Source organism: Monoraphidium neglectum, assembly GCF_000611645.1.
Source record: "Monoraphidium neglectum strain SAG 48.87 unplaced genomic scaffold scaffold00547, whole genome shotgun sequence".
NCBI lineage: Eukaryota > Viridiplantae > Chlorophyta > Chlorophyceae > Sphaeropleales > Selenastraceae > Monoraphidium > Monoraphidium neglectum.
In genome coordinates this window covers 8,712-18,888 of record NW_014013081.1, presented here as the reverse complement: position 1 = coordinate 18,888, position 10,177 = coordinate 8,712, and the positions used below count along the sequence as shown (strand labels likewise).

At 66.1% G+C, this 10,177-nt stretch overlaps 3 protein-coding genes across 3 annotated transcripts in view; all 3 read left to right on the top strand.

The window, feature by feature from the left end:
* The window catches only part of MNEG_4078 (Cell cycle control protein 50A), a gene marked incomplete at both ends in the record, with an annotated part of 3,678 nt that extends 2,280 nt beyond the window's left edge, over positions 1 to 1,398 (top strand). The window contains 3 exons of the mRNA XM_014047447.1: positions 126 to 288; positions 611 to 991; positions 1,234 to 1,398. Coding sequence (XP_013902901.1) covers positions 126 to 288; positions 611 to 991; positions 1,234 to 1,398 — 709 coding nt within the window. The remainder of the gene's footprint in view (positions 1 to 125; positions 289 to 610; positions 992 to 1,233) is intronic.
* Positions 1,399 to 2,151: 753 nt separating this feature from the next.
* MNEG_4077 (putative 60S ribosomal protein L13) lies at positions 2,152 to 4,664 on the top strand (the record flags this gene model as incomplete). Its single annotated transcript, XM_014047446.1, has 6 exons — positions 2,152 to 2,260; positions 2,455 to 2,588; positions 3,048 to 3,503; positions 3,577 to 3,744; positions 4,055 to 4,165; positions 4,554 to 4,664. The coding sequence occupies 6 exons, from the start codon at positions 2,152 to 2,154 to the stop codon at positions 4,662 to 4,664; spliced, it is 1,089 nt and encodes a 362-aa protein (XP_013902900.1).
* Positions 4,665 to 5,189: 525 nt separating this feature from the next.
* MNEG_4076 (hypothetical protein) overlaps positions 5,190 to 10,177 on the top strand; it is a gene marked incomplete at both ends in the record, with an annotated part of 6,142 nt that continues 1,154 nt past the window's right edge. The window contains 5 exons of the mRNA XM_014047445.1: positions 5,190 to 5,248; positions 5,636 to 6,578; positions 6,851 to 7,205; positions 8,204 to 8,418; positions 8,752 to 9,694. Coding sequence (XP_013902899.1) covers positions 5,190 to 5,248; positions 5,636 to 6,578; positions 6,851 to 7,205; positions 8,204 to 8,418; positions 8,752 to 9,694 — 2,515 coding nt within the window. The remainder of the gene's footprint in view (positions 5,249 to 5,635; positions 6,579 to 6,850; positions 7,206 to 8,203; positions 8,419 to 8,751; positions 9,695 to 10,177) is intronic.

The window sequence follows — 10,177 nt, the reverse complement described above, 5'->3', positions numbered from 1 at the left end:
CACACACACACACACACACACACACACACACACACACACACAAAAACACACACACACATAACATCACACCCCACCCACCACCCACCACACACACACACACACACTCATACTCACATCACACACAGCTACGTGAAGAGCCGCAGCGACGTGCAGCTGGCAGGGCAGCAGGTAAAGGACGTCGCCTCGTTGGCGGCCTGCGAGCCTTTGGTGCTGTACAACGGGAACCCGGCCCAGATCATCAACCCCTGCGGCCTGGTGGCGTGGAGCAATTTCAACGACAGCTTCGTGGTGGGTGTGGGTATGTTGCGATGAGGATTGTATAGGCAAATGATTTCGCATGTGGTTGTGTGTGTTTTGTTTGCGTGTGTGTTGTGTGTGTGCGCGTGCGCGTGGGCGCTCTTGGGCATGCAAATTCGCATGCCGTGCACAACTGCGCGACCGAGTGTGTCATGCGCAAGGAGCGCGTGAGGAGGGGCTCAAGCTCGTTCACTTGGCGTGGACCCCATTGTCCCCACCCTTGCCTCCTGACCAACCCCTTCTTGCTGCAACCGCCCTCACCCGCCTCTGCGCCCCCGCCTCTGCGCCCCCGCCTCCCCGCCCCTCGCCGCAGCTGACCCGCGTCTCGCCCGCCAACGGCTCCGGCGCCGCCGCCGCGCCGGTCCCTGTGCCCGTCTCGGACAAGGGCATCGCCCTGTCTTCCGACCTGAAAGACCGCTTCGGCAACTACACCCCCTCCTTCTTCAACCCTGCCCTCAACGCCTCGCGCGGCGGCGGCAACATGACGGCCCCCGACGGTCGCCTGCTGACCGTCAGGAGCGACGAGCGGTTCGTCAATTGGATGCGGACGGCGGCGCTGCCGCAGTTCAGGAAGCTGTGGGGGCGCATCGACGGGATACAGGGAGGCGGGCTGGAGGCGGGTGACGTCATCCAGGTCGACATCATGAACCGGTGGAACACCTACAGCTTTGACGGCCAGAAGGCCATCGTCCTGGTGGGCGCGAGCGCTTATGGCACGAGCTTCGTGCGTTTGCTTTGGTGCTCGAGTGCCTGGGCGTGTTGGTGGCATGCGGCGAGCGAACATGCTTGGGGGTCGAATGTGATGATTATCCCTACTGGGCGCACATCTCGCCGCGCGGCGCCCCGCACTGAGCCGTGCCTCACCCAGTTGCGGCCCGTGACTGCACTCTCTCGCCTGAGCAGCCTTGAGAAACCGCGACCCTCGGCGCCCCGCAGGGCACGACCAGCTGGCTGGGCGGCCATAACCCCTTCCTGGGGATCACCTACCTCGCCACCGGGGGCGCCTCGCTGCTGCTGGGCCTCGCCTTCCTGCTGGCGCGGCTGATCCACCCCCGCAAGTTTGGGGACCCCCGCCTCCTGGAGCACCTCAAGAACCAGTGACCACCAGATTTAAGATTTGAGATCTGACGGGGCGGCGGGGCGCGGCGGGCGCGAACGGGCGCCGGCGCCGGCGCGGTTGGGCAGTCGGCTCCCCAGAGCGGTTTGATGGTGGGGTGTTTGTAGGGGTGGTGCCTCCTCCCATCTGACCAATTCTTGCGATGATTGCATCAGAATCTCTCTGCTATCAAGGTGGCCTTGAGTTGAATGCTGTAACGCATATGCACACCGTTTTGTGGTGACTGATTGTCTGTGGACAGCCCCGTCTGGCTCACTGGTTGGCTGCACACAGGTAAACGGGTGTCACATTTGCCAAGACCATGCCTCGCCAGCCCCTGATCAGGGCAACGTGGTCGTGGTATACACTGAGGAGTCTACTTCAGATGCGCGGCCGGCAGTTCACCTGCGCAGCCTGCATGCCCTGGGCGCAGGGCACTATGTATATCACCGATAGCAACCATTTTCATCACGCCACAACTGAAGCTTTCTATTTGGAAGGGTTTTAGAGATAGCTCTTACTATTGCGTCTTTGCTTGGCGGTACTGCAGCAGTGACAGCACGAGCGGCGGAAAAGCAGTGGGTGGGCGCTGCACAACTTGCACCAAGCGGCCATCCACAGCTCCCTCTTTTGCTGTGGCCGGGATAGGCACTAGGTGCGCTTCTTTTGTCAAAAGCACAGCCGGTAAGGCACTTGGATTGGCCGGCGGCATTTGCTGACGCCTTTGCGGTCGCTTTGCAGGAGAGCAGCGCGACAAGATGGTGAAGCACAACAATGTGATTCCTAATCAGCACTTCAAGAAGAAGTGGCAGTTCCGCGTGCGGACCTGGTTCAACCAGCCGGCCCGCAAGCTCAGGCGGAGGCAGGGTGAGCAGTCAACACGAGGTTTTGACATATTCGATATTTAACTGAAGAACAGTGCGACCAGCCGTTGCTGTAACGAGGCCACCTGATCTCATCGAGCGGGGCCTGGTGCATGTGCTTTGCTACTGTGCGTTTACTGCTATGATGATCTTGTATAACTACATGTGCCTATCAACCTCACCCGGCGCGTGCTGCAGCTCGCGCCGAGAAGGCCGCAAAGGCCTTCCCGCGGCCGGCTGCTGGCGCGCTGCGCCCAGTGGTGCACGGGCAGACCATCAAGTACAACGCCAAGGTCCGCCTCGGCCGCGGCTTCACCCTTGCGGAGCTCAAGGTGCGGTGGACCGTGGCGGGGGGAGCATACGCGTTGCGATGGGCCCGGAAGCGGCGGAGGAGGCGTGGCTGGTCGGGGTCGGGGTCCAACTGACAGATTTTCTCGTCCGCGACGGATTTTCTCTTCAGCGTTGTCAGCGAGGAGTGGGATCTTGGCCGCTTGGCAATATTCAAGCAGCACACACACACGCCACCAGAAAACAGTGCGGGAACAAGCAGTGCCAGAACGCACGAGCGGCGTCGCGCCCAAGGCAGCAACGTCGTGTCGCCGTTGCCCAAAGCACCAAGGGGCTCCGGCCGAGGAGCAGCGTCGGGGGGCCAGGGTGACCAGCACAGCATTTCCTGATGGCGCGGCCTCCCAGGGCAGGGGTGGGCGGCGCCCACGGCCGAAGCGGCGGGCGTTTAGTGGCGCTCGCCAGCCGCTGGCGGCGACGCCCGGGGTGGCCACCCGCGACCAAAGCTGCTGTGGATGTCGCTGCAGCTGAGCTGTGAAGGCGCAGCCCAGCCTTTTGCAGTGGCAAGCAGTGGCCTTGCTCTGCAGTGGCACCACCCTCAGCAGCAGCAGCAGCGTAAGCAGCGGCAACAGCAGCAGCAGCAGCGGCGGCAGCAGTGGCGGCGGCAGAGGCGGCAGCAGCGGCAGCGGCAGCAGCAGGGGGAGCAGCAGCAGCAGCAGCAGCAGGGGCAGCAGCAGCAGCAGCAGCAGCGGCAGCAGGGCAGCAAGCTGCAGGGCATCCAGGCAGCGAGCAGCGGCTCAGCTCACGCAACGCGCTGCGGCAGCGGCTGGAGCCCGGCGGCGGCCCCAGCAACGCACCATCCGCGCAGCAGCGGCGCTCTCGATCACCCTGCGATCGGCAACGCTCACGACGACTCCTGCAGCCGGCCTGCTCCTGCCTTGCATGAACTCTGCTACACCCACGTTCCTAGGCGGACCCACTCTTTTGCATCAGAACATCACCCGGCCCCATCTCCTCGATACCCCCTCCCCGCAGGAGGCGGGCATCCCCGCCAAGCTCGCGCCCACCATCGGCATCTCCGTGGACCACCGCCGCCGCAACAGCAGCCTGGAGGGCCTGCAGGCCAACGTTGCGCGGCTCAAGGCCTACCGCAGCAACCTGGTCATCTTCCCGCGCAACGCCAACAAGCCCAAGAAGTTCGAGGTGGGTCCGGGCCGGCGGGGTGAGGCAGAGGTGTCGTCTGCGTTTGGGGTTTGAGCTCTAGGCCCGGGGGTTGGCGTGCCGCCGCGGGTGTACGGGCGGCGGAGCGGGTTGATTGATGTCGGCGGGGCGACGTGCCGCAGGCCTGCGCGGCGCGCGGGTCTAGCCCGTTCTGCGGAAGACCGCGTGCAGGCCGCGCTTTGGCTGTAGGTCACGCGTGCGCGTGCAGAGCGGCGCCGGCCGGCCAACCAACGCTCCTGCGGTCCCTAACGACCCTGGCTCGCCGCCCACGTCGCCCCCCTTGCGCTCGCAGGCTAGCAAGGAGGAGGCTGCCGCGGCGGCCGCGCAGGTGAAGGGCCCGGTGATCCCGGTGGTCAAGGAGGCGCCGGCGCTGGAGAAGGTCAAGATCACGCAGGAGCTGAAGGTGGGTCGAGGAGGTTGGCGGTGGAGGGGCAGGGCGGGAAGTGGCTTCCCGCCCTTGACGGAAGGAGCTTCCCCGGGAGCCTGCCCGGCGCGGCGCCCAGGGCGCGTGTCGTGCTGGATGGGGGTGCCGCGGGGCCCCGAGCCGGCGGGCGGAGGCGGCACCGGGAGCGGGGGCGGGGCGGTTGGTGTTTGGTGCTTGGGGTGTGTGAACAAGGGCGCAAAAGCGCGGCTCCGCGTGCGGGTCGGCTTAGGAAGGCAAAGCAGGCAAATTGCTGTTGTTGGTGCTGGGCCTTGCGCTGGCTGCCTCCTGGGTCCTGTTTTTCTGCTGCTTGCTGCCCAACGCGGCCTCTTGACCCAGCTGTCGGCCCGCCGTTTTGAATTCCCCACAGGACTTCAAGGCGTACACCAAGCTCCGCATCGAGCGCATGAACGCGCGCCTGGTGGGCGTCCGCGCCAAGCGCGCCAAGGAAGCGGAGGCCGCGGAGAAGGAGAACGCCTAGATCACGCGCGGCTGGCACGCGGCGGCGGCGGCAGCTGTCTGCATGGGTGGGGCCTTTGGAGGCCTGCCGCTGTAACATCGCGCTCAACGACTGTTTTTCCGCAATGAAAGCTGTCTTGAGGGGGCACATCGATCATAAGGAAGCGGACTGCAAATACTGTAGTTGGGCCTCGCAGTTGGGGCGCGGGCGCTGCGTCGCCCGCTTTGCAAGGCTCACGCGCTTTCTCGCAGGTCGCTTGACGAGCGATGGTCGGCGTTGCTCAGTTAGCTGGTGCGGCTTGCCTGGCTGCATGATATGCCCTTCGATGGCTATAAAAGCAACTCGCAAAGATTCCTGCGGTCCGCCACCGCGTTGCTCAGGCAGTGTGTAGTTCCGTCATGTGGAGATCTTGACTCTGCCGTTTGACTCCTGCAGGCCAGAGGTCTCGGCTCCAGCGGCCCGCTTGGCTGCTCGACTATACATGTATCTTGAGTCCTGCACAGCGAACAGATATGTTTGAAGGGCGGGTGCTCGCGCAGAAATAAAATGAGCGTGCGATCGAAGTCCGCGTCAGTCATCAAAGGCAGTTACGTTATTCTTAAAAGGTGAGGACAAAGATTTCCGACTGCTGCGCTGCATGAGGGCTGTCCATCCCCGGGGCCCGGAGCGCCGCTGCAGTGTGCTGCGTCTTCGGAGCGTCTCACGTCCAATGAGCACACGCCGCCTTCACCTGGCGCCGCCTACTGCACAGGCACATAAGGCCAAGGGCCACACCTTTCAGGCTACAACGAGCTGGTCCAAAAATGCCCGCTGCCTGAAGCAGGCGGGGCGGCAGCCTGCGCCCACTGCATCAACTCGACGTGGAGCAGTGGCGCCCCAGCCCCTGGCAGCTTGCTCTGCGGGATGCAGGTTACCACGATCCACGGCAGTGGCCTTGCCGCATGCGGCGCCGCAGCCGGCGGCAGCACCGCCTGCTCCGCAATCCCAAACAGCAGCATCGGCCTCACCGGCAGCCTCGGCGCCGCGCTCGGTCGCAACGGCTGCGGCGGCGCGCTCGGCCAACCCTGGCGTCCGCCCTCGCCGCAAGCGACCCAACCGCTGTCGCTGCTGATCCCACCGCTAGCGGCGGGCTCCGGCGCACCCACTCTCGCAAAGGGGGCGATCAGCCCCAGCCGGGCGTCCCCCTACCTGGAAGCTGCCGCCCAGGCGGCCGCCTGCGCGCTCGCACCGCTCGACCCGTCGCGCGGCGGCGGCAGCGCCGGGGCCGGCGGCCGCGCGTCGTGGGGCCTGCGGGGCGCCACAGCGGTGTCGTCTGCGAATGCAGCGGGCGGCGCGGCGCAGGGGACGGCGGGGCCCGGCAGGCGCGTCCGCTGGGATTACTCATCGAACTCAGACCAAGAGCCGGCCTTCGAAGCTGAGCTGGCGGCGTGGCAGGAGCGTGTGGATGCAGGAGAGTTCTCTCTGCGCCCTGTCAGCGCTCTGAGTGGCCTGGGCGGTGGGCCCGACGGCAGGGCGGGCCCCGGCCCTGCAGCCCTGCGCCCGCTCAGCGCGGCGGCCGCGGCCGCGGCGGCGACGGCCCGGCCGGAGACTTTCAGCAGCGGCGCGCTCGCTGCGGGCGGCCGCGGCGCGGCGCGGCGGCCGGTCGCGTTCAGCGGGGGCGACGCGCCGGCGCTTGACGCGCTGGAGGCGCTGCTGCTGCGCTGCGTGGTGCAGAAGCCCCGCCTGACGGTGCTGCAGCTCGCAGCTGCGACGCAGGCGCTGCGCGCGCTCGACGCCGCCCCCCAGCTCGCGGCGGCGGCGCTGCTGCTGCGAGGCGGGTTCTGGACGGCGGCGGCGGGGCTGAGCTACGGCGGGGACTGGCGGCTGGTGGGGGAGGTGCTTGGGGAGATGACGTCACTCCTAAGGGCGGGGCTAGCGCTGGGCGATGACCACCAGGTGGGTGGGTGCACACGCGTATATATGTGTGTGTGTGTGGGCGTGTGTATGTGTGTTGGTATGTATGTGTGTGCGTGCATGCGTGCGTGCGTGCGTCTGTGGCAGGCAGCTTCAACCATATACAAGCGCCAAACGAATGCTTAGAATCCTCCTACCAAGTCGTTGCCACGGGCGTTTGGAAACACCCCAGTTGGTTGGGCGCCGAAATTGGCGGCGCACCTCTCCCGTCTTATGCCTGCCGCCCCCTTCCCCATCCATACCGGCCTGCCAAGGCCGCCGCCGAGTCGTGGCGGTGGCACCCGCGGGACAGGGACCTCTTTGCCCGCAGCTTCCGCGCCCACGGCATGGCCCAGGCCCTGTCAGCGCTGCGCCGCGGCATCTGCCTTTCGCGCGCGCCCCGCGCCAAGGCCGCCGCCGCGCTGGCTCAGGCGGAGCGCGGGCTGCTGCTGCGGGTGGTGGAGTCGTACCACGAGCGCGTGTGCGCGGCGGTGGGCGCGGAGGCGGGGGCAGAGGCGGCGGCGGGGCCGGAGGAAGGCGCGCCAGAGGGGCCCGCAGCAGGAGGGGTAATGTTTGGCTCGACGGACGGCGAGGGATTGAGCGGCGCATGTGCGGCCGAGCCGCACGAAGGTGAGTGATTTGCTGGAGAGACGCGCTCGTGCAGTCAGCCCGATTTGCCAAAATTTGCGTGCAGGCGTCCACACGCGCGCGCACCCATGCCACGCATGCGTGCGTGCTGCCCATGCTCGCATTTGGCACAGACCGCATGCGTCCACAATCCACCTCCAACTCCCACCTCCGCCATCCTCTACATTGTGCACCCCCTCCCACAGACGAACTCTTGATAACAGGCGATTGGCAGATCCTGCATCGCAGCGCGTCAGTACCGGGTCCAGGCCCCAGCCATGGCTCCTCGAGACTGCAGCCCGTTCAACAGGCACAGCCACAGCAGCATCCCCAGCTGCTTGCCGCGATCGCATCTGCGCAGCCTGGACTGGCCGCCACGAAAACCGCCGCTGGCGGCAGCACTGCGCCGGCGCCCTCTGGCACCCTCGCGGAGTTGCACAGCGTTGCGCCTGCGTATGCCGATGCCTGCCGCGCTCCAGGCTCCTTGCAGCAGCAGCAGCAGCAGCAGCAGCAGCGGCAGCGGCAGCAGCAGCGGCAGCAGAAGCGTCACGCCCATCACTCGCACCAGCAGACGCTTCACGCCGCTATCCCGTCATCGCCGGCGCGGCGCAAGCCGTCGCCACCGCCTTCACCTTCACCCCGCACTAAGCAGCAGAAAGAGGAAAAGCAGCGGCTGTCAAATCGGCAGCAGCAGCAGCAGATACAGCCAAAGCAGCAGACACAGCCAAAGCTGCGGACACAGCCAAAGCAGCAGCAACAGCAGCAGCTACAGCAGCAGCAGCAGCAGCAGCAGCAGCAGCAGCAGCAGCAGCAGCAGCAGCAGCAGCAGCAGCAGCAGCAGCAGCAGCACCAGCAGCAGCTACAGCGACAGGCAAAGAGAAATTCGTTGCCGTCGCACCAGCATCACGAGACGCACCACACATTGCTCTCCAGCGCTGCGACACCATCCGCTGAAAGGCGGCCGGAGGCACCAGCTGTGCGCGCATGCGCTGGCTGCGCAGCCAGCAGTGTGGCGGTGCGCATTGACGATGGCATTGCAGCTGTGGGGCCAGCTGCCAAGAAGAGCGTGGTGGCCACGTCAGCCAGCTATTTGCCCTCCATCAGCTGCGGGCCCCCCCTTTGCAGCGGCAAGGGCAGTGGCAGCAGTGGCAGCAGTGGCGGCAGTGGCGGCAGTGGCGGCAGCGGTGGCAGCGGCGGCGGCAAGGGCGGCGGCAGGGTTGCGGGCAAGGACTCCGGTAAGGGCAGTGGCAGCAGCTGCTGTGGCGATGGCGTCGAAGGCGGCTCCAATGGAGGCTGTGGTGGCCGCAACGTGCACACAGACAGGTCAACCAAGGTGCTGGACGGCTGTGGAGCCGCCGTCGCTGTGGCCAGCACGCCCGTCCAAGCAACCACAGGCTGCACAAAGGGACAGGAGGCGACGGGCCACTTATCTCAGACTGCCGACCCACCTGCTGGCGAGAGCAAGTCTGTTGATCAGCGCAGGCACTCGCAGCCGCACCCCTCAGCAGCCCCGGCATCCCCACCGGCTCCACTGCATTGGGTGCCAAAGGTGGCGGCGGTGGCGGCCGTGGCAGCAGCGGCGGAGGCGGAGACGGAGGCGACGGAGGCCGCAAGGACGGCGGATGCGGCTGAGCCGGCGGTGCCACCGGCGCCGCAAGAGCCGGCGCAAGCTTCAGGGCAGCAGCAGCAGCAGCAGCAGCAGCAGCAGCAGCAGCAGCAGCAGCAGCAGCAGCAGCAGCAGCAGCAGCAGCAGCAGCAGCAGCAGCAACAGCACGCAGGGGTGGAGCATGCGCTCTGCCTGCAGCCGGCTGCTTTGTGTGATCGGGCCACTGAGCTCCTTGAGACGCCAGCAGCGTCGTCCCTGCAGCAGGGGCCAGCGCACGTGCGGCACGAGGCGCGGCCTGGACCATCTGCTTCGTTGCCGTCCACAGCGGCAAGCCAGCTGTGCCCTGTACCGGAGGCGAAAGATGAATCCCATCTGGCGCCACAGCTGGAGCAGCAGCCCAAGCAGCAGCCGACGGTTCACCAGGGCCAGCAGCCCGAACAACTGCTGGATTTAGTGCTTCCGGCCACGGCACCCGAGACGGTGCTGTCCGTGACGCCCCCGCAACAGCAGATCCTGTTGTTGCCTGAATTGCAGCAGGGGTGTCAGGAGCCCCAGCAACTGCCACCCCAGCAGCAGCAGCAGCAGCAGCAGCAGCAGCAGCAGCAGCAGCAGCCGCAGCAGGAGCAGCAGGAGCAGCAGACGCAGCAGAAGCAGCAGGAGCAGCAGGAGCAGCAGGAGCAGCAGGAGCAGCAGGAGCAGCAGGAGCAGCAGGAGAAGCAGGAGCAGCAGGAGCAGCAGGAGCAGCAGGAGCAGCAGGAGCAGCAGAGGGGCCAAGAAGAAGCACCACATTCACGCAAAAGCGACGTAGCAGGGGCGTGCACAGCAGCTCGTGTGACTGCTAGCGGGGGTGACGTGCTGACCTGGCGCGGCGACGACCCTGGCGATGGTGTGCCAACAGAGGCGGCAACAAGTTCAGCACTTCCGCCATCAAAAGAAGAGGCAGCTGCAGAAACATCGGCGGCAGAAGAAGCGGCAGCTGCTGTGCCAGCCGCAGTAGCGGTGGCGGCCACGGCCGTGCTCGCGGAAGCAGCACCAGCAGCGGCACCCCTGACAGTAGCGGTGGCGGCGTCGCCAGTACCACTGCTGAATCCACTTTCGGCACCATCGGCAGCCGCATCGGAACCAGGCGGCGTGGCGGCACCAGCAGCAACAGCAGCAGCAGCAGAAGCAGCAGAAGCAGAAGCAGCAGTGGCAGCAGCAGAAGCAGCAGCGGCAGCAGCAGCAGCAGCAGCAGCAGCAGCAGCAGCAGCAGCAGCAGCAGAAGCAGAAGCAGAAGCAGAAGCAGAAGCAGAAGCAGAAGCAGAAGCAGAAGCAGAAGCAGAAGCAGAAGCAGAAGCAGAAGCAGAAGCAGAAGCAGAAGCAGAAGCAG